The sequence below is a fragment of the Gadus macrocephalus genome, chromosome 12 (genome assembly GCF_031168955.1).
Source record: "Gadus macrocephalus chromosome 12, ASM3116895v1".
Lineage (NCBI taxonomy): Eukaryota > Metazoa > Chordata > Actinopteri > Gadiformes > Gadidae > Gadus > Gadus macrocephalus.
Window position 1 is genome coordinate 18,830,375 of NC_082393.1, and position 24,163 is coordinate 18,854,537.

General features: G+C 46.6%; 1 protein-coding gene across 1 annotated transcript; it reads right to left on the reverse strand.

Annotated features, from left to right (window-relative positions):
- Positions 1 to 936: 936 nt before the first annotated feature.
- Positions 937 to 3,612, reverse strand: LOC132469424 (uncharacterized). Its single transcript, XM_060067392.1, has 2 exons — positions 1,975 to 3,612; positions 937 to 1,503 (listed from the first exon to the last, which is right to left on the reverse strand). Exons 1-2 carry the CDS (start codon positions 3,610 to 3,612, stop codon positions 937 to 939), a joined length of 2,205 nt encoding a protein of 734 aa, XP_059923375.1.
- Positions 3,613 to 24,163: the final 20,551 nt, after the last annotated feature.

A 24,163-nucleotide genomic window follows, 5' to 3' on the forward strand; every position in this document is an offset into this window, starting at 1 on the left:
TCCTGGAGGAGAGAGGAGGGGATGGCGTCAAGGGGGCAGGTGGTGGCATGGTTAGATGTTATTATTCTGTTGACCTCGTCAGAGGTGAGAAGGATTAATTGGGTAAAGACAGAGGAGGGGATGGGAGGAGGGAGAATGGAGGCAGGGATAAAAGAGGAACTAATGTCCTTCACTTTCTGGGTAAAGTAGTTAACAAAGTCATCAGCAGTGAGGCAGGAAGGAGGTGGGGGTGAGGGAGGGTTGAGGAGGGACGGGAACAGGGAAAACAGTTTCCTGTGGTTTGAGGCAGAGGAGTTGATTTTGTTCCAGTAGAAGGCAGATTTGGTTGTTGACACACAAGAGGTGAAATCTGAAAGAAGGAAAAGATAGTGAGATAGATCATTAGGACAGTCTGATCTCTTCCATTTCCTCTCCGCTGCTCGCAGCTTTGTTCTACAAGACCGCAGAGGATGGGACAGCCAAGGCGGGGGCGGTGATGATCGCGCTGGTCTGGAGTGGAAGGGACAGAGGGAATCCAAGGAGGAGGAGAGGGAGGATAGCAGAGTGTCTGAAGATTCATCTGGAGATAGTTGAGATAATCGTTCGATAGAAGGAAGTGAAAACAGAACAGTAGAGGCAAATGTAGAGGGAGAGAGGGATTTGAGGTTACGGCGAGTGGTGACAATGTGGGAACTAGAGAGGAGGGAGGGAGAGGATTTCAAGGGGAGAGAAAAATCAACAAAGTGATGGTCAGACACAGGGAGCGGGGTAACGGAGAGAGAAGAGGTGCCACAGGACCTGGTGAATATTAGGTCAAGTTGGTTTCCGGCCCTGTGTGTGGGAGGAGAAGGGGTTAGTGTTAAGTCAAAGGTGGCGAAAAAGTTGGTTAGTTCAGGTGAGTGCAACTTCTCTGGTAGGATGTTGAAGTCGCCTAGGATGACGAGTGGGGTGCCATCCTCAGGCACTCCCACGGACTACCCGCCTGCGGAGAGGGCGCTGGCGGGGCTCGAACTCCTCCGTCGGATCGGGGTTGCCACACACCCCCACCCTCAGCTGCAAGTCGGGGACCCCCCGGGACAGGCCTAGGCAGGCGTCCCTCCGGGACAGTGCGTCTGCGTTGGCATGTGCGCGTCCGGGCCGGTGGACCACCTGGAAGTGATAATCCTGCAGGGCCAGGAACCAGCACGTCACCCGGGCGTTGGTATCCTTGGCCGTGGCCATCCACTTCAGGGGGGCGTGGTCTGTGACCAGGGTGAAGGTGTGTCCGAGGAGGTAGTAGCGAAGCTTCTCCAGGGTCCACTTTATCGCCAGCGCCTCCTTCTCCACGGTCGAGTAGGCTTTCTCGCTGAACATGAGTTTCCGGCTGATATAGGTCACCGGGAGCTCCTCGCTCGACCGGACCTGGGATAAGACCGCTCCCAGCCCCACCTCGGACGCGTCGGTGTGGACGACGAAGGGGAGGTTGAAGTCCGGGGTGATCAGGAGGGGCTCGGTGCAGAGGGCCCGTCGGAGGCACGAGAACGCCTCCTCGACCTCCTCCGTCCACTCGACTCAGTCAGGCAGAGCCCTCCGCGTGGAGGGGGCTGGCCAGTGTCGCGAACGCAGGGATGTAGCGTTGGTAGTACCCCACGAGTCCCAGGAATGACTTCACCTGCTTCTTCGTCCTCGGCCGGGGCCAGGTCCGGATGGTCTGCACCTTCTCCTCTTGCGGCTTCACGCTGCCCCTCCCCACTCGGTAGCCTAGGTAGGACGCTTCTTCTAGGCCTTTTTTCCATCTGCTTCCATGACCTTCTTCAGCATGGACTTCAGGGTTTTGTTGAACCTCTCCACCAACCCGTCGGTTTGGGGGTGGTAGACGGAGGTCCGGAGGTGGCGGATCTGCAACAAACTGGTGAGGTCCTTTAAAACACGGGACATAAAACAGGACCCTTGATCCTTCAGGATCTCTTGGACTATCCCCACCCGGCTGAATAAAACCATTAGTTCCCTCGCCACCGCCTTGGCTGTGGCGGCACGGAGAGGAACTGCCTCTGGGTAGCGAGTGGCGTAATCCACCATAACTAAGACGTAGCGATGGCCTCGACTAGTCCTGGGGAGGGGACCTACGATGTCTAGACCCAGCCGGTCGAACGGGACTTCTATCAGCGGCATTGGTATGAGGGGGTTTCGTACAGTGGGTCTCGGGGCGGTGCGTTGGCACTCGGGGCGTGCCCGGCAGTAATCCTCTACATTCCTTTTCACCCAGTAAAACCGGTTCAGGATTCTGTCCCTCGTCTTGTCCATCCCCAGGTGGGCCCCCAATAGGTGGGTGTGGGCCATATAGAGGACTTTACTCACGTACGGTCTTGGAATGACCAACTGTTCTACCTCCTTACCCCCCCTCTGTACCACCCGGTATAGTAACCCCCCCCTGGTGCTGAAGTGTGGGTACTGTCGGTCACTCACCGAGTCCCGCGAGAGGCCTTCATGGAACTGGACGTGTCCCCAGGCGTGGCGGAGGGCGTCGTCCTCCAGCTGGGCGGTGGCAAACTGTCCTCCCTCGTCGGGGCCTCCCCCGTCGGCCAGGGGGTAGTCTGAGAAGTCTATGGGTTGGAGTTTGGAGTCTCCTCCCCGTCTGGTGGAGGGGCCTGCTCGGAGGCAGTCATCGTGTCCGGAGTCCCCGGGGGAAGGGACACCGTGGACGAGGCGTGGGTGTGCGTGCCGCCTCTCTCGGGGGCCTGTCGGGGGACTCGTCCGAGTCGGACCGGGAGGGCGCCGGGTGGGAGGCCATATAGGCGGGCCGCCGAGGTGGTCGGCGCCGGGGTGCCTGAAGCTCGGCCCCTGGCAGTCCCGCTCGATTAAGAGGGGCATCGGGAGGTTCGGGACCAGCCCGGCCCGAACCGTGAAGGTGCCCTTCGGGGTCTGAACAGTGATCTGCCTCGTGTTGTAGGACTCGGTCTGCCCGTGGATGCAGCCTACGTCGATCCTCCGCCCGGAGGTCCCGTCCGCCAGGCCGGGTCGGACCAGCGTAACCACGCTCCCTGAGTCGAGCAGGGCGTGGGTGTCGTGCCTCCCCACGCGTACCGGTAGGCTGGGGGTGTCGGTCCACTCGTGGGACCAGCAGGTGGTGCGGAGACAGACCCCCCCTCTCCTGTCGGACGGACTGGCCGTGGGCATGGATACGTCCCCTGCTCCGGGACAATGGCGGGCCAGGTGGCCCGTCTGGCCGCACGTGTAGCACCTCCACTCCTCTCTCTGGGTCGGAGGGGCGGGCCCTCGGCGGTCCGCGATGGTCTGGTTCGGGTAGGCGGGCGCGCGGGAGGGCGGTGCCTGGGTGCGCTGGCTCTCCGGCGTCCGTCCGTGTCGCTCGGTTCGCGTCTCCCCCGCCCCACCGGGGGCCGGGGTCGCCCCGCTGCACAGCCGCTGGGTGACTTGGTGGTTCTCCAGTAATTCCACGAGGTCGTTCACCGACCTGGGTTGGTTCCCGGAGGCCCAGCGTTTGGCCCCGGTGGGCAGGGCTCGGATGCAGCGGTCGATCACCAGCCGGTCCAGCAGCGGGGGACTCTCCCCCTCAACGAGCCACCGCTTCGCATCTCCGTGATTGCGCGGGTGCGCTCGATGCGCGCTCCCGCGTCGCCGCGCCGAGCGGCACATATCTCGTATGTGCCGTCGGATCGGGGTTGCCACAATATATATATATATATATATATATATTAGAGAGAGAGAGAGAGAGAGAGAGAGAGAGAGAGAGAAATAAAGCAAGCAGAAAGGATCGTCGGCTACAGTTCCATGAGGTCTATAGAGACACCCCAAACATTGATAATATAAAGGCGAACAAAACAAAGAATCAAGATTTTGGATGAAATTAAACATACTGTTACCCTCGAAGTAATAAGACTAGGGTAAAACAACGTGCCTGGCCCCCCTGCTTACTATCACATTTCTCCCAGTGTTTACTATTATATCATACCCTGCCCGCTCCTGGGACGTGGTTTGTGTGTGTGAGAGAGAAAGTCTCTCACACACACACGCACACAAACACACACACACACCCACAGCCCTGTGGGATGTCAAAAGGATTGGGAGATCTCCGCTTTACACGTCACGCTTTACACGTCTTACCACCGATCTGACATGCCACCAATCCAATTTGTGTCAACGGGTACAGCCCACCACTTGCTCCCCCAAATAACAAACACAACAACATCAGCAACAACAGCAAAAACTACAATTCATGTTGACAGCAGTAGGGAGGACACTTCCTTCCCACTCAGTGGTAAACTTCCTTAGACAAATAGCCACTGGTGGCAATATAACTGTGTCCAAAACTTTGAGAAAATATATGACCAAAGATGACCCATACACCAGAAAGAAGTACACAAAAGAAAGGTACAGAATACACTGAACTCTTTGAGTCAAAGACACTTCATGTTTTACTGTCTAAAATGCGACCCAATGAATGCGACTCTATGAAAAGGGGGCAAGGCTACAGGATTCATAGGGGTGCCTTGCAGCACCTTGACAGTTGATTACGCGTGCCAGCAATATGCATGCGGATGCAAGCAGATATTAAATCAGGCCTGTGCGGCGGTAGCCGCGGTCCGTCTGTGGCTCAGCACGATAAGCACCCCAGGCAGTGGAGGAGAATTGCATTTCTACCAGGTTGGGGCAACAGATGAATTAAGGGCAATCTATGCTCTGCATCAAATTATTAATAGTGATAGTCCCATAAATTGCGCCGTCCGAGAAATAGATTGCCGTCTGTTGTTTTGCATCAGGGGGCCAGAGGGCCTCGGAGGTCAGCGATCGTAAAAGCATTCGAAGGCGCCGTGTTTTTGAAAATGCAGCCATGCTCATCATTGGGTCAGTTATGTCAGTAGCCATAGACAGTTTCATGTGGACTCTAGTTTCTTACTTTTTTTAAGCCAAATCAACAGCCACCAGCTAAACAAAAGTCTTTTCTTTTCCGACATGTGAGCGAGGGGGATTTTTCGACTTTACTGCATAGAGAGGAAAGCTATGGATCAGTCCGGCCTGTGTGCTGACTCACGGTCAGGGGATGAAAAATCACAATGACAAACACTTTACTTATTTGGATGGTAAGTGCTATAGATTTTACTGTTAGTTTATTGATGGTCTGTCTGAAAATGAGTAATTACACACTTTGCCGATAGCCTGTAACGCGGAATCCTCATAGCATTCGATCAAGCTGTGACCGAGAGCCAAGCTTTGATCAATGGGGAACACAATACAGATTTTTCTCTTCCATCACACTGCTTGGTTTACAAGCAACTGGAACTGGCAACAGTAAATCAATTCTAATCAAATACAGAGGCCTACTATAAACAGAGAGATTGAGGAAGCAAACCTGCATAGCTTCGTCATTTGCTGTGCTCTGAGGTGACTTGAGCAAGATAGAGAGAGAGAAATATACAGGGAGCACAAGGGGATGGAAAGTAACAATGTACTTTTGCTCATGTATAGTACTTTGAGGAAGATGTACTTTGGAATTACCATATTAGGATTAGTACACTTCCAATATTTCTTCAGAGTTAATATTGTACATTTAACTCCACTTAATCGGTTACTTTTAATATTTTATCACAAGCAATGCAATGAGTCCATCAAAACTCGACTTTGAGGATTCAGCCTAGCAAGAACAATTCAGGCAAATAAAATAATTAATGAACCATAAATGTTCATGACTGCGTCTAAGCGTCTGCGTGTTCATTGCGTTGCGGGAACGTGGAACCATAAAAAGGCCTTAAAGGGCCTAAGATATTTAAGCAATAGATCACGACAGGCTGTGGTATGTGCTCATTATACTGTTTACATTACACTGTAATGTAAACAGATGTTTTAATGTAATCATTACACTGTTAAGGGGCGTTGTCCGGCCCCGACCCGCAGCGGAGGACCGGCGACCCCCTTCACAGTGGTATAATGAGCACATACCACTGACTGAAGTGATCTATTGCTTTTATACAACGGTTACTATTATGGCAAAACAAAAGTCATAGACACACTACATTTAAAAAGAAACCAAGAAAGTCAAAGTAGCCGTTTTATTAAAGAATACAAAAAAGTAGTCCCTCCTGGCTGCCTTCAAAATGCACGACGGTCGCTATGCAACACACTTTAGCGTCCCTCCAAGAGAAGGCTCGGCTAGAGCGGTTCGCCGGCAATTTATCCTATGGAGCAGTTCACTCGCCGTGTGCCTAAGCTTTCGTTAGCCTCTCCATCGCCTTGCTCACTCCCGGAGTAACAACATTTACACCCTCTCCATCATCCAACATATGTTTTACTTTGTAACTGTTTCTACTTCCAGGCGCGGAGTGATATGCAAACTTTCACAAAATGATCGGGCGTCATAGCAGTTATGTATACGCTCATATACAACAGTTAGGAACCAATCAGATCGCTGGATTTAGGCCCCCTGTTGCATAATATATTATATAGATACCTATATATTATAGTATTATTATTATAATATTATGTAGATAGAGCTCCGGGAGTCCGCAAACAGCAACAATCACTTCTCCTCCATGCTGTGGTTCACTCTGACAGCTAATTGGTCAATGGGCAGCAGCTAATTTGCATTAAAGCAACAGACACCAGAAACATCACATTCTGAAGGAACTGAAACAGAAAAATAGCTTTTTCCAGCAAACAGCTTAAAAAACATGCTTTTGTGAACTCATATAGGGGAGAGCCGGGTCGATTGAAACACTTTTCAGTTAAACGTCTTTTTCAAAGATGACGTTGCGTATACAAATAATTTCAACATGTGATCAACAACTCACATGTGTGTTCTCTTAGTTACAAGTGTAATTTAATACATATGTTGGATGATCGAGCTGTTTTTTAACTTTGAACGTAAGTTGACATCTGTTTCAAACGCCCCGCCTAGTCGGGACGTTTGAAACACACATGCAGGACGAATGAAACAGCATATTTTAAAAATAAACGATTGACCTTACTCTTGTTTTTATGCAATATACCGGACAACATAATAGTGTACTCGTCATTGCTAAAATTTCACATAATTCTGCATAATATAAATAGGTAAAAAAATATTTTTGGGCCATGCGTAATTGTGCGTAATTGTCAAGATGCACATTTCGATTAAAACTCACCTTTCTTCTTTTGGACGACTAAATTTGCATTAAATTTACTTATTTCCCTGTCCTAAGTCATGTTCAGGGATACAGAGTTGAACATCCTTTTAATTATTTCAAACAAAAACTACCACGTCAACCGGATAACATGACTCCTGTGGCGTTTGAAACAAGTGTTTCAATCTTCCCAACAGCGACTACTGACACTTGAACCTTTTTTACCTCTTAACTTCAAAACTCTGACATTGCACACTTTAGCACAGGTTTAAGTAATAATTCATCTGTTGTATAGTCATATTATTATGGCATGAAACAAAAAACAAAACTATTTATCACAATAAAACTACCGCAGGAAGGATTTTAGTTAGCGCTCTCGAAAAACTGGTTTTGGGGGATAACATTTGAACGGTGGGACGTCATTACATAAAATTTTCCGGGGTTGGTCAGTCTTGCGTGCTGAACGTAGTGACGCAATTTGAAAGCCTTGCAGGGTTTTCGAGGAAATCGCTGTGTTTCAATCGTCCCGTGTTTCAATCGATCCGGCTCTCCCTTACTATGTTTGCTTGTTGGGAAAACACCATAATATGTCGCCTTTAATTTCTGGGGCACTCCTACACAGTGTATGTTAAATCCAAACAGGCTTTCCCTCACCTCGTTCTCAGATGTTCTCATCTCACGAGAGCGGTGCCTGGAGTCGGTTGCTTCGAATCTGTTGGTATTGGGAAGAGAGAGGGTGGGACTTCCAGGGACTGGTCACTGTTCACAGCTCAGATCTTTCATTGCGTTTTGGGAGTAGGAGGGACAAGAACTGACCATGACTCTCAGAAGAGTCTCTGCTGAAGTCCGCATTTTCATTGGTTTTTAAAAGAAAAATATTCTCAACGTTCAATGATAAGGTTACAATTATAAAGCTTCAAGCGTTTTAGATAGATTTAGTTGCATCGGGGCGCCGCACTAGAGGGGGCGCCAAAGCGATAGTAAAATTATTTTAGTCTGCATTTTCTGTATTTAACCGCGTTTGTGTAAATGATATGATGATCAATAACAGAGGAACGTCAGGGTGCCCCCCGCTCCTTCGCCTCCCTCCACCCTCCTCCTTCTCCCACACGGCGCACCAGTGTGCGCCCCCTCGAGCACTCGCTGGAGGCGAGCGTCAGAGTGTTTTCATTTGAATCGTTTTGTCATCTGATGACCGTTACCTAAATATGGAAAGGCAGAGAAGAAAGCTCTCGGGGTCACAAAATAGAAAAAGAAAGATTGGGAAAGAGAAAAAGTGCGCAAGGATGAAAGAAAGCTTTTCAAAATGGTTGAAAGACAGTAGTTTTTATGTCAGTGTTTCAAGAGGAGGCTTGTAAATATTCAGGTTAGCTAAATATACTACTAGTAAAACGACAGGTTACTGTTGTCTTGCAACTGTGTACTGATCAACAGATCATGACAAGAAAAATAAAGGGACTTGTTTGTGGTTATTTTGTTTTGCTTCAATCTCTATGGCAGTCTTGTTTTTATGCAAATAGACCCAGTAAAAACGGAGTTATAAAGTTGATTCCAATACATCTCCATCAACAACCACAAATCCCACACCATCCTTGTCTCACACGGAGTCCCCTAAGGCTCAGTGCTTGGCCCCATCCTCTTCATCCTCTACATCAGGGGTCACCAACACAGTGCCCGCGGGCACCATGACGCCCGCAAGGACCACATGAGGCGCCCGCAGGCCTGTTCTAAAAATAGCACTACTCATTCTTGAACAACTCTTTCCCACCTTTTTTAAGTCATTGTTGATAATTATTGTGAGAAATCATTAACATGACTTAATTAATTAACATGTCTTCACATAGATGAGTATCATTAATCATTAATAGTAATATATAACTAAAGGCAAACTGAGCAAATTTGTTATTTCAGAAGAGTGTATAGAACTGGGTGCCCTTCGTATGACTCAGTGCCTATGAAGTAGCTCTCAGGTTCAAAAAGGTTGGTGACCCCTGCTCTACATGCTCCGACTAGGTCACATCATCCGCCGCCATGGTCTTCAATTTCAATGTTACGCCGACGATACTCAACTATACATCACCACCACAGCCATTACTCCTGCCATCCTATCCACTCACACCAACTGTCTCACAGACATCAAAACCTGGATTGACCACAACTTCCTCAAACTCAACTGCAATAAAACTGAAATTATCATCTTCGGCTCAAAAACCATCATCCCCACCTCCCAGAACTTCTCACTTTGCATCGATGGTCACTCTGTCACTCCCTCCCCCTTGGTCAGAAACCTCGGCATCATCATGGACCCCACGCTCTCCTTCAAGTCACACTTAAACAGCGTCAGGAAAACATCCTTCTTCCACCTCCGCAAAATTGCATGCCTTCGACCCACCCTTTCATCCTCAGCTTCCGAAACACTAATCCACGCCTTCATCACTTGCCGACTCGATTATTGCAATAGCATTCAGTATGGCCTCCCCTCCACTCTTCTTCAAAAATTTAAATACGTTCAAAACTCTGCTGCCCGACTGCGTACTAACTCCCCCTCCAGAGAACACATTACTCCCACCTTCCGTCAACTTCATTGGCTCCCTAACGCATCAATTTCAGGATTCTCCTCCACCACCTACAAAGCGCTAAACAACTTTGCACCCTCGTACATAACAGATCTCCTCCATCGCCACTCCTCTACTCGCCGCCTATGCTCCGCTAATCCCAACCTTCTCACCTCCATCACCAAGACCAAGTATCGCACCCTGGGGGACAGAGTCTTCGCCGCCCCTACCATCTGGAACGCCCTCCTTCTGGCCATCCGAAACTCTGATACACTCTGTTCATTCAAAAGTCAACTTAAAACCTATCTCTTCAGGACCACCTACAACATCTGACAAATCATCCTCCGCCATCTTCCACTCTCTCCTGCTCTCTTAATGTGTTGCCTATTGTTGTGGTGTTGTTTATTTTTTTATTTTATTTTTTCGCTTGTTTGATTGTCTGTACTGTCTGTCTGTTTGTATTCCTTTCTTATTTGTCAAGCACCTTTGAGTACTTGGAAAAGCGCGATAAAAAACTGATCAATTATTATTATTATTATCCAAAAATATAATTTTCCTGTGCTTAAAAGTATGATGATTCGAATGTGGCGGCCAGGGACGTGCACAGGGGGGTTGCTCAGGTTGCTTGGGCAACTGCCCATATGCCCTCCTCGACTCAGGTTGCCCTTCTGAGGAAAAAAAAATATATATATATATTTTTTTTTTAATCATTTAATGGATGCAGAATTTCATGTAGGCCTAGATAATAAAAATCGCCACTCGAAACATTTCATAAAGTAAGCGTAGCCTCATTCAATTCCGTTCGGGCACTGAGAGTGAAAGTCAGTAGGGGGAGGGCAAACTCTGCCGCGCGGCAACTGCCGCTTTTGCCGCCTCCCCTCTGCCGCCTTTCCCCCATTGAAATTAATGGAGGCGGCGAGTTGCCGCGCGGCGTGTGAAAGGCGTAGCTGCAGCGCTGCACGCGACCGGAACACCGGCACCTGTGAGACGACTGCCTTGATGTTCTCGGAAAAGGTGAATTTGAGATGTATAACAAACAAATAATAATCACGTTTTATGAAATTAATTTCAATCTTCATAAATCCAGGCTCAGTTTGCCATGTAACGTTTAGCCTAAATAATCAGACAGCTAGCTAGCTTGCAGACAAGCAGCCCGTTATCACATAGTCTACAAATTGTTTGGTAGGCAAACTAAGCTACATGTCTGCTGATAGTTTCTAACATTTCGTTTTAACAAGAAGAATAAATTATGGAAGTAATGCATCACATGAATTCTTTCATTCAAAATGGTTCATGCCTAAATCTTATCACTATTTTGGGTATTGATGTTATTGTTAAGTGAAGCCGAAATGCCCAGTGAAAAGAGGATACAGGAGAGAGAGAGAGAGAGACAACTAAAGGAGGCAGCAAAGAAATCAGTGTGGTCAAGAGCGGCTGTCTGACCTCCTCCTGCTGTCCATAGAGAAGGACATACCAATCGACAAAGAAGAGGTTCTGAAGGCTTCTCTTTTGAACCTTTGCATTTTTAAAATTAAAAAAATAAAAATAAAGCCCAGATAGGGCGAACAGGACACCGCCGGAAGTTGTGAAGGCCCATGCAAGTGAACGGAGAGGCATTCTCATGGCATTGAGAAGAGCCGTGTAATAATTAAAAATAATATAAATTTTAAACTCTCATTTTACATTTGTTTGGTTTTGGGTCCAACGTGTTCCCAGTAGTTTAACATACATCTATTGATGCACTTAGACACATCATCAGTGATGGAACCTGGGGTCATTGGGTGTTTCGGGTCTCGCAACATCATACACCCTCAACCAGGCGACCCAGCCGGGATTGATCAAGTCCCAATTTGTGTCCAAGTAGCACGGACCCACGGATCGCCCCTCTTGATCCACAGCCATCTAGAGGCCTTCTCAGCTGCCTCTGTGGTGGTCTTGATGGCCTTTCTCTGACGTGCACCTGTGACTCCAAGCATGCTGTATGCTTTGCAGAGAGATCGCGCTGCAAAGCCTCTACAGCCCACCTCTATTGGCACACACCGGGCACGCCACCCCCGTCTGCGGCACTCCTCCACTAAGTTGGCATACTTGGCACGCTTCCTCTCATTGGCCTCTTCCATGCGCTCCTCCCAGGGAACTGTCAGCTCCAGTAGGACCACCTGTTTGGTTGAATCTGAGAACAGAACTATGTCTGGTCTCAGGGTGGTTTCCACAATGTGCTCTGGGAATCTGAGCTGCTTTCCCAGGTCGGCCTTCATCTGCCAGTCCGGTGCGGTTCCAAGGAGTACCGCTGCCCCCCTTGGCTTGGGCTTAGGCTTCTCCCCTGCTCGAATGAAAGCAATCGCCTGCCTTGCTGGTCGGAGAGGCTTGTTCTGGGTGATGCTGGTGAAGATGGTTTCTGCTATCGCCTTCAGCACCTGGTCGTGGCGCCAAGTGTAGCGTCCTTCTCCCAGGGCTTTGGAGCAACAGCTGAGGATGTGCTCTAGTGTTCCCCTTCTGAGGCACAAAGGACATGATGGTGCGTCAACCTTGCCCCAGCAGAAGAGGTTGGATGGGCTGGGTAAGACGTCATAGACGGACGCAATCAGGAACTTGATCCGGTAAGGCTCAGCTTGCCAAAGCTCAGACCAGGAGATCTTGCGGTCCACTGCCTGTTCCCATCTCGTCCATGCGCCTTGCTGTCGCATCCCCACCATCTGGCTAGCACGCAGTTCCTCCACGCCAGTTCTCACTTCCTCTTGGACCAATCGGCGTCTGTCTTTGCCCAGGGCTTTGTCGTAGCGTGTGGTTGCAACGCTACCAAGCCCTGCTCGTCCAGATGCCACTGGGCCGACCAGCACGCTGTGACGCAAGCGTGACTCCGCCTGCTCGACTGCTTCCTGCGCCCTCCACTTCCCTCCAGTCCTGACTTCGATGCCAGCCTGGGAGACCTTTGGATCACTGGATTCCCTGTACTGCAGCACCTCTCTTGCATGGGTTACCATGAACTCCTCATTCAGGCTGCTAATGGGGAGCTTCAGTTTGTTGTTGTGCCCGTATAGAGCGATGCTACTCAGGCTTCGTGGCAGGCCCAGCCATCTACGGAGGTAACGGCTGATCCTCCTCTCGAAGCCCTGTACAGTTGTTATTGGAAACTCGTACACAAGCAGGGGCCACAGAATCCTGGGGAGAACACCGTGCTGGTAAATCCAGGCCTTGAATTTACCAGGCAGACCCGACTTGTCCACTGCTGTCAGCCACGCCTCCAGCTCCCGATTTGTGGCCTTGATGGATGCAGCGTCCTTCAGGGTGCAATCAAAGGTCTTTCCGAGGCTCTTGATGGGTTTCTCGGTGACTGATGGAATCTGGGTGCCGTCAGTCACAAGTTCGGAATCTGGGTGCCGAACTTGTCAGTCACTTTGCCGTCAGGGTGCCGTCAGTCACAAGTTCGGAATCTGGGTGCCGAACTTGTCAGTCACTTTCCCTCTCTTGAGCACCAGGGACCTAGATTTTGCAGCCTTGAAACACATCCGAGCCCAGGTGATGATCTTCTCCAAGCCCTGTAGGATCCATCGGCACCCCGGCACTGACGTCGTCGTTACTGTCAGGTCGTCCAAAAAAGGCTCTGATGGGGGGCTGGCGGACTCCAGACTTGGTGAGCGGACCTCTGCACTCGACTTCTGCTGACTTGACCAGCATGTTCATGGCCAAGGCAAAGAGAATCACTGAAATAGTGCATCCAGTGATGATCCCTTTCTCCAGCCGATGCCACTCAGATGTGACTGACCCAGAGGTGACTCTCAGCTTGAAACTCTTGTAATAGTCCAAGATAAGGTCCCTAATTTTACCTGGGACATGGTGCCGGTCCAGTGCTGTTTCCACTAGCTCATGAGGAATGGATCCATAAGCGTTGGTGAGATCGAGCCACAGCACTGCTAGGTCTCCTTTCCCTTTTCTTGCCTCTCTGATCAACTGCGTGACCGCACCTGTATGTTCGAGGCATCCTGGCACCTTTGGGATTCCGCCCTTCTGTACAGAGGTGTCGATGTACTCGTTCTTCAGGAGGAACTCCGTCAACCGACGGGATACGATGGCGAAGAATATCTTCCCCTCAACGCTGAGCAGCGAGATCGTTCTGAACTGCTCGATGTTCTAAGCATTCTCCTCCTTGGGAATCCAGACACCTTCTGCAAATCTCCATTGTTGGGCTACCTTTCCCCTCCTCCAGATAACCCTCAGGATCTTCCACAGCCGGTGAAGGAGTCTGGGACACCTCTTGTATAGTTTGTAGGGCACTCCGCTTGGTCCAGGGGCTGAACTGGCTCTGGCTGTCTTGACAACTTCCTGAATCTCCTTCCAACTGGGCTCCTTGCTGTTGAAGTCTGTGGTGGGTCCTGGGGGGTCTATCAAAGATCTGTAGCGACCTAGGTCTTCCTCCCAAGCAGCATCACTGTATGTGTTGCAGAGATGGTTGTCGATCTCCTCTTTGGGACAAACAAGGTTTCCACTTCGTTTTTGCCCAAGCAACTGCTTGGTGACTCCAAAGGGGTTTGCGATGAAGGCAGACCGCCTCTTGGCCCTCTCTTTCCCCCGCCGTCTGTGCCATTCTGCCCTTCGAAGAGTGGTGAGCTTCTTCCTGAGGATGCCGCGAAGTTCTGATAGTGCATCCCTTTCCTCTTCTTGCGCTACCTTGTACTGCCGCTTCAGGACCCGCAGCTCCTGCTTTAACTGGCTGATCTTCTCTGCCCTACGGTTGTTCATGTAGGGGGTCTTGGTACCCAACTTCTCCACTGTACCAAACCTCTCGACAGCAAGGCTGATGATGATGGTTGCCATGGTTTTGAGCTTCCCGTCTGTGTTGGCTGCTGATTCTAGGATCGTATCCACATCATCATCGAACTGGAGCCACTGTCTCTCCTTGGAGCCACTGTCTCTGACCCGACGATGTTCGGTTACTCTGCCTGGGTCTGGGGCTACTGGTACGTGGAGGTTCCGAGCACTGTGGGGTGACTCCGGGCCTGGCTCCTCCTGCGTCTCGTCAGGGGTGATCCCTGTGCGCTGTATCAGTTGCTCAAGGCATTGACAAGAGCCGTGTAATAATTAAAAATAATATAAATTTTAAACTCCCTTTTTACATTTGTTTGGTTTTGGGTCCAATGTGTTCACATAGTATGTATCCGATAAGGATATAATTTAAAACTAGAAAATCTATTTTTTTTTATGTGGTTTGACTGTATATTTGAAACCTCCTAAATACAAAGTTCTTATCATTCAGGGCTGAGGAAGGAGAGAATGCAGAGAAGAAGAGAGAGAAAGAATCAGGACAGACAGGAGAAGGTAACAGGTTGGTCTAATATTAGGTGGAAGTATAGGAACAGCCACTTGATACCAAGTGATTAATTTCTAAATATTATTTATATTGAAAAATTGCATTAGCAAGATGTGTAATTTATTCAAAGCTATTCAATAATGGTTGTTTGATTATATGACTCAGTGGATAAGAACACAGGCAAGGGGTGGGGGAGACAACCATGAGGTCGATGATGGCATCTGCTATAGAGGAGACCAATGATGACATCAGGTAGGAATAATTAAACTAGTGAGGCCATAAAAACCTAAATTCCCATTGTTTTTATTTCTGCTGACCAACCTATTCACTGTGTCCTTTGGGGAAAATAAGTGCAGGCAGACGTGGTGCCCTGCTATTTGTCTGCATACCCCCCAGGCAGTTGCGCTCCTGATGGTTCGAGGTTGTCTTGGCCCGGGTAAACTTGCTCAAATCTTGGAATTTATGTAATAGAGCTACAGCTATTATATCAACCTTCTCTATAACATTCCTTGAATTTCTTCCCATTAATCTCAAACAAAAGGGGTAGCCCATATTGAATGTGTCATGAACACATTTTGAAAATCATCTGGCTTTCTATTGCTAACATGCTTGTGTAAACGCAACCCTGCTTTACTACTACTTTATTGCCTGTACCTACTTTATAGCCCGTTAAAAGGTCCCGCTTCTTGAATCAACGCAATAACTATATTGCATGTACTTGGTATTTTTTTTTCATTAGGCTCGTGACGCTCGTCATACTGTTGTGCATGGATTATCCAAGATGAAACACTACTTTTTATTTTGACATGTAGTTCGTACTGCAGCTAACCTTACAACGTACGTACTGTTGCACACAGTATGCATACAATTGGAACGTACAACAGGTGATGTCGATTCACACATCTGCCTCATATCTTCTACTGCGTGCGGAGAGGATTGTGGGGCAGAATAGCCCAAAAAGCATGCTTGCTTGCATCCTGCGACACGCGACTGGATGTAATACAACAACATTTTGGCATACTACATTTTCCATGCTATGTATTGGGACATACTCAATATTTTTCTGGCATACTAAATAGTATGGTAGTAGGGTATTGGAATACAGGGTGAGTCATAACCAGTGTTGGGCGTAATGCGTTACAAAAGTAACGCGTTACCGTAATATATTACATTTAGGCAGTAACGGAGTAATATAACTATATATAAACTATATATAACTATATATATAATATAACTATATTTCGGTAATATTATTACAGCTACTGAGTCCGGTAACGCGTTACAATCATGGACATAATAAAGGATGGACCACGGACTGGAAAGTGGCCGCCCATTCATTCCTATACAAAGGCTGTTTCCCAATGTCAGGGAAGCATTCTCAACGGCCGCCCTTTTAAGGACGCTACGTCATAGAACGCCGACAAGCACTGTTCCAATGTTGAGGACACTCGAAAGCCGCGCCATTTCTGCGTCCTTTGTTTTTGAGAATTCCGCGATTTTTCAAGGATGCATCGCTGCATCCTAGACGAGCCAAAACTACCCACAATCCTCTGCGTTCACTGGGCGGGTTCTTGAAAATGACAGAGCAGTACACGTTCAAATGAAGTGAAGTTATATTAGTTTTTCAGAAATATTTTGTGCCGTATTGCTTTTTATAGATTCGTCATGTTAATGCAAATAATGAAGCTTAAAGACCTGTGCCACTTTTCAAACGTTTTTGCAACTTAATGATACGTTGCTATATTTTGCATGGACGTAGCTGGTGTTAAACACCACTGTCGCCAATGTCAATTTACTCGCTCACAAGATTACATTATTTATGTATACCTATTTATGTTTGTGTTGAATCGTTTTTTTTAGGGTCAGCCCAGCAAACGGAGGCTTTTGTGCGCCTTAGGGCCCTTACATAGTCGACGCATCGCTACGCATACGCGTCCAAAAGGCTACGCGACGCGACGCTTCGGCCGCCATTATGCGTCGACGCGTAGCAAAACGCGTCCTCCAAATTTTTGATACGCGACGCGCCGATCCATGCAATACCATGCAATATTGTACATTATTGCCACTATAGGTTATATTTACAGAAGAACATATGAGAGGATGCGGGAACGTGATAAGAATGACTTGACGTCTCTTTTACTAATTATCTGTGCCAATTTATGCTTCCACAGGGGCAAAGTGCTATTTTGATGCGCGACATCAAACAGCTGATGCGGGATTGTGAGCCATTTTAATGATCTTGTCACCCGATATTCGTTCTATTACTGGCCTTATTTGTTTTAGTGTTAGCCTATTTGAATTAATTACGTAATGTTTTGTGTTCACGTTCTATGTGAAACTTAAATGTTCATGTTCTGTGTGAAACATAAGTTCAGTAGCCTCTTTGAGTGAATGAAATTTGAAAGCGTGAGTGTGTAGTGAATGAAAAATGTGTGCGTGTATGGTGGGACTATTTTCTGTATTTGATAAATAAACCCCTTTTCTCTTATAATGTTGCCTACCATATCATTTCTGTGGACATTATGCGCTATAGCTTTGGCTATAGGCCTACACTTAAATACACTTAAATAATTCATTCATCTGTCAAGGCAATAGCTCGTTGTATAATAAACATTTTATATGGATATGAATTAATGAGTTTGACGTAAACCAAATTAGGTAACTTGTGTAACATGATAACTAATGAATCAAAAGTCATGCTTCCAAGTGACCAATGTATATACATTTATTGGTCAGTGCGCATACCCAATCGTAGCACATTGTACTGGTGGGGAAACACGCCAGCATCTGACAAAAAATAATCTGCCAGCTGCTCCCTGACAAGGGCCGGTTTTGGTGAGAGTCGGGAAGATATCGGATGACCCGCGAAAGGAGATCATCAAACTTTGGCGCCGACATCCGAAAATACTGGAAATGCCTCTCCTCGTCCATGCTTCGCATTGGAAGCACCAGAGAAACAAATTCCCCATCCTGATCTCGTGTGGTATTTAAAGGGCGCACATACCACCGTCTATCTCTGTGCTTCATCACTCTTCTTCCGTAGCCACTTTGATCGGAACGTCACCTGGAACGTCACCCTCGAAAACACCGGTGACTCTGCTGCCCACCATGGCGTGAGTGGTGTATTGCATGTCATGCATTGCCCGCGACGTTCGCGTATGCTGTGTAGACTATGAAAGGAAGCGCGTCACTCGCGTCGTTTACGCGCGTTGCTCGCGTCGACTATGTGAGGGCCCTTAGGGTGGCGGACAAACATTTGTTTACCAGTGGAAGGGATAGTGCCACTATCCAATGTTGTAAAATTAATGCATAACCGATCATTTGCAATGTTTGTAATTTTGAATGAAAGTATATAATTGTATTTTATATGATATACTTATGTGTTCAAAGCACATAAGTGCTTTGAACACATAAGTAGGCATTGTAGGCATGTATGAATGAATGAATCAGATCAGTTAAATGAAATATCCAAATAAATACATGTTTATAATCTCTTTCTGTCTTTTTCCCCCTGCATAATAGTAATCAACCGTACTGTAAATGTGATGCATGAATTAAGTTCTCAGACAATTTCACTTCGTTTTATAAAAATTTAATGGATTTTCCTTTTAATAAAGACGATTCGATCAACCGCTACAAAGCTTTTGTGACTTCCCCAAAGAGGCTCCATGCGAAGGAGACATTACCGCATTCATAACAGACAAAAGTCAAATAAATATCGATCAGCTTGATTGCTTCCATGATTTATTCATGAGCGCACATGTGTTTACAAGCGGACACGCAGTATTAAAAAGCGGAAGCGGAAGCGCTTCCACACTACCAAGTCGTTCCAAAGTCTGAACGTTACAAACGCTAGGAAGCACTCGAGCTAGCACTCTAGTCTCATCTCCATAGGACGTGACTAGCAAGGACGCGTCATAGCAAGGCTGCAGCCTTCACTTTGGGAAACAGCCAAACTGCTCAGTGGCGCAGGGTAACATACAGGAGCGATTTGCTTCCGCGTTATGGGGCCAAGACACGTGGCCTAGTCTGTGACGTACCGGATGCAGAAATATAGAACGCATGCGTGCCCATCCCCCCACTCCGGTCCAACAACAATATAAAATGATACCGTAATGCACCTGTTCTTTGTCTTTGGATCTTTTGAATAAATGGATCAATACATGATGAATCACAATGATCGCAAGCAGAGGACCGTGAGAGTTATTGAGCAGCAGATGAACCAGTCCAAAAATCTGACACGTTAACGGAGCACTGAACTAGGCCCTGCCTCTCGGATGCCATTTGTTTCACTCCGACTCCTTTCAGCTGCACACCCCTCTTCCCCAGCGAGATAACGGCTAATTAAACGTTTGAGGTGGCGTTTTGAAAAGAAAAAACTTACATTTTTTTAGGACATGGCATGAAGGTAATTATGAGCCTTTGATTGATATCCAGACATTTTTTGCGGAGACACATTCCTGTTCCCCACTTGTATTGGAGTGAACGGAGATATCTACTTCTGGGTCCCATGATTGGAGGGACCCGTCCACAGCCCGCTTAAACAGCTGCAATACCAGGCTTGGCCGCTGAGCACTGGTGGATTGCGGAAGTATGCAGTGTTCCTGGGGGCTTGGTTACAATCCGATCCACACAGACTCCAGCCCTTGTTTGGCTGTATATTTTGTCTATTAGGACTTTGTTGTTTGGTCCTAACCAAAACATTAAAGTCCCACTATGCAACTTCGGGCATTTCTTCGCTGTTTTCTTGGTTTTGGCACGCACATTTCTCTACACAGCGCCCCCTACAGCTTCGTAGTAGATATTTTACCACACTGTCGTAACAACTCGTTGACGACCCTTCCCCATGCACTTCTACGCGAGCCATGTGCATTTGTTTTCAAAGAAGCCGGCGAATGCGTGGAGCCATGTCCGAAGTAGATGTTCATAAAGTGTAGGCAAGGTTATACTTTTTTTAAATGGTGTATTTGTATTGCAATAAACATAAATCCATCCTTTTTTATAGTTGACGGGGAGAATTTATATCCTAGATTATAATTGTTTTATCTTAGGTTGAACAGAACAATCAGTGTAAAAGTGTTGGCCAACATAATAATCTAAATAAACAAGAACCTGGATTCGGGGATTCAGTCTGTATCTGCGGGACGAGACAGACGAACAGCAAAACACCCATGGAAACAAAGGTGTTTATATGGTTGCAACCAAGCAAGCTAGAAACATACAGGGCTCACAACAAAACGGTCGAGAAAACAATTTTTACAGGGCTCTCAACAAAATGGTTGAGCAAACACATTTGTACAGAGACTATCAATATCAAGAATACCACGAAGACAAAGTTCACCCAAAGGTACTTTCAATTTCAAAAGCAACACGGCCAAGTCGACGTCTGAGGCCCCGTTTACACGAAGGGAAAACGCAGATATTTTCACACAGTTTGGCCTCTCATTTACACAAAAACGCAGTTTTTGTCACAGAAAACGATCATTTCTAAAAACTCTGGCCAAAGTGGAGATTTCTGAAAACGCCGGTTACGTGTTGTCGTGTCAACGGGTAGAAACAGGGTTTTAGGTTCTGAAACGTCACATTATGCGCCAGGAAATGCTTAACGTCATATGAGCGCCCTATGTTTACAGTTTGTTTGTTCCAGGAAGACGCTCGTGTTATTTGTTGTTGTTGATTCTGAGGATTCTGATTGGCTTGCATGGCTTTATCCTTCTCCCTACACTGCCGCCCATAGGTTTGGCATATATAGTTATAATGTCCCAACGGCGTATTTATGCGTTTTGATGTAAACGACAACTTTTTTGAAAACGATGTTGTGTGCACAATGTTATTTTTGAAAACGGAGGGGGGGAAATATTCATTTCTATAAATACCCTGCTACGTATAAACGTGGCCTGATTTGCAGTCTTCTTCTTTCAGTTCACGCTATTCCTGAAAAGCTTGCCCAACGTTTACTCGTGTCTGGCCTCTCTGTCGGTCAGTCTCCCTTTTCTCTTCTTCTGTTCCTCCGACATTGGGTTTCTCTGTCTCTTTTTAGTCGGCTGATCTATGATGAATTTAACAATCTCTTAGTTACTTGTGTTTATATCGAGCCGGTTCCGTGTTTGGGGGTCTGTGCCGTAAAGCAATTCGTTACTTCGCGAGACCCGAGACTCCCGCGAGAGTGGGCGGCGGGTCGCCGGCAGAAACATATTCCTTTTCTCCGCCAAGATGCGCAAGGGGGAGTCGAAACAACGAACAATCGAACAAAAATGTATAATAGAACCATTGCAATGACCCTGTTATATTAAGGTAAATCAAGCCAAAAAAGTTGCATAGTTCCCCTTTCACTCGTGTCCAGTGTTTCCCATACATAGACCATTGTGTGGCGCGGCGCAACAGAATCAACATCGAGCGCCACGAATTGATTCTGTATTTTTTAATATTTTTTTATATATATGTATTTATTTTTTTTAATAACGCGATTTTGAAATCTAAAAATCGTTCCGTCCATTCATCTCCGCATAGCACTCGTTCTCCCTGTCATTCTCGCACACACACACACACACACACACGGAGCGAGAGCGACGATGCTAACACATGAACCCACCGATGTCACCCGTCGCTTAGCAACCGGACACGCTGGGGTTGATAAGTTACCGGACTACTGTAACTGCTACGGAGTGATAATAACAAAGACGTGAATCAGGCAATAAATCCAATTTCCTTGACAGCGGTAAAGTTCGGTGTGCATTAAAGTACAGACGGAGTCGACCAATTGCGAACTACTGCCGCTGCTCCAAGTTAAACCCCAAACTAATCGGAATAAGTATTTATAGCGGACTACACCACCTATTCTATTCCGCATCGAATTCTATTCTGAACCGATTGAGGCGTATATATATGATACTTTTCTATTCCGATTGAGCTGTTCTTCCACATCTATGCGAATCAGATGTGTCCGCATGTAAACGCGGAGTTACATGCACACTCACTGACGGCTGATTCGCCCGCTCCTCCTGTCCACGCGCAATGCTTGAGGTCAATGGAAAAATATATTTAGCACAGAGAAGACGGTCTGCGACATTTGCAGTTTACCAAAGGTTAGTATGATATACTGTGGTCCAACACACCTGCCCACATTTTTTGTTAACTCAGAAAAGATAATATTAGCTTTATGAACTCAACGTTATTGATATTGAACATCCCGCACCCGTCATCATAGACAACGTCGTTGGTAACGCAGCGAACACTGCGATTAAGATGAAATGCGGTTATAGTTTAGATAGGCCTATACGGTGCCCATATCAAAAAGAATAGAAAACATTTATTACATTCTATTCTTAATATTATTTTATTCTGACTCTGAATGTTTGTTGCTTTAATCCAGATGAGTATTGAAAAGTTTTTTCTGTACCAAAAAAGGCCTTGTCCAGACGAGACGGAGCAGCTTGAGGAGGTAGTTAGCTTAATCTGAAATTAAGTTGAACAGTCAAATGGCTGTGGCTAGTAAATGTTTATTAAATATATAATCAATTTATTTCGAATGTTCCTAGGCATCAAACAGTGCTGAACAACCCAGTGCTTCTCAGGGGCCGGGCTGTTCAGGAGAGATACTGATTAATATAGGCCAGGAGGACAGCAGACAAAATGTTGCTGAAACAACAGGTGAGGTGGAAACAGATTAGTGTAGATTTTAACTTTAAAAAAATAAGAATAGGGAAAGGAATTTTTTATCCTTCCGTTCCTGGTAGAGAAAATGTGCTGATCTGTTCATTGTAGGTCATCCAACCCTACATTACTGGCCTGGAGACAGAACTGAAAAGGAGGTCCCAGGAGCTGGACATCCTAGGAGCCTTCCATGTCCTTAGACCTCAGTCGGCTGCCCTCCCTGACAATATGTGCATTGCATTCATTATTTTAGTTAGTTGCCTTGTTGTACCTAGTAGTATATTGTTACTATTTATTTTATTTTTCCTAAAAAAGTTAAATATTGGTTCAGGTAGGTCTTGAGTTTATTTGTACTTGAAATAAAGACCTCCAGCTTTGGTCGTCTGTTGCAATTCATTCCTTAAATGTCACAGAATCAAAAGTTCTGGTAAAAACTAAACTCGTGCGCTGACGCCGCGCCGAGTGTGCCCCCCCCCCCCCCCCCCCCCCCCCCCTTGGTCCTTGGTCTGTGGGAAACACTGGTGTCTGATCTCTTTTCTGGTCCATTCTTCTTTTGTTCCACCGACAGTCGCCTCTTTGGTCCCTTATCAGTCGATTGATCCATGATGAATGCAACAATTGCCTCGCAACTGGCTGTTTATATCTAGCTGGTGCCATGTTTGGGTGTGTGTCTGTGCCGTAAAGCATTTTCGAAACTACAAGCTGACTACATTTTCGAGGCGCGATTGGATACTTCCGCTGCGTCACATCCGGATCGTGTCGGTCCGAACAGAGCAAGTTGCATGTGCGCTTTTTCCTTGGAGAGGTGACATGGGGCAATGACACACCCACCAAACGACCCAGAAATGGTTGCAGAACCATCAGAATAACTCTCAACCAGCATAATTAATGTAATTTTGGCTAAAAAAGTTGCATAGTGGGTCTTTAATAGGCTCTAAGCATAAGTTCCTTGTAAAGTCTCTGTGGGACTGAAATGTTGAATGTGTTTCATTATTTATGCTGTTCTCATGCTCTTTTTTATTACTGCTATTTACTGCTATTTCAGGGCAGGATATATGCTCAGGTTCTAAAATACTTAATTACAAAACATGCCCTGTCTGGTGGCTGTTAGACGTCATTCTTGAAGTGCACTTTTATTTTATTATTGAAATAGTATAAACTATTAACATGTTTGATTTCATGGAAATGCAACTTTTTTGTTAAATGTTTGTGTGGCTGCACTTTGTAACTCAGGAGCTAATAAATGAGGCATAGAAAAAGAGTTTGTGTCATGTTGTGTAAAGGTTTTGGTTGTTTAATTATTCTATATCATAACATTATTGTAATTCAGCTATTCATGGTACACACTACATGCAGATGCAATACAGACCTCATTAGACTTTAATGTTTGCCCCCCCCCCTGCGCCTTGTCCTGAATGTTTATTTTGGTGACTTACCTTCTGAGTAGAGTAATAAGTAACTTATTACTCTACACAGAAGGTAATATTGTAAAGAAACGTATTACTTTCAAATGCAAGTAACTAGTAATATGAAATATATTACATTTTGGAAGTAACTTGCCCAACACTGGTCAT

What these genes read in the sequence shown, in the direction of transcription:
- LOC132469424 (XM_060067392.1), bottom strand. Translation starts at nt 3,612, where the DNA reads ATGTGCCGCTCGGCGCGGCGACGCGGGAGCGCGCATCGAGCGCACCCG. An exon ending in GTGCCGCCACAGCCAAGGCG is followed by an intron (nt 1,504 to 1,974) that starts GTGGCGAGGGAA and finishes GAGGTCGAGGAG; the next exon opens with GCGTTCTCGTGCCTCCGACG.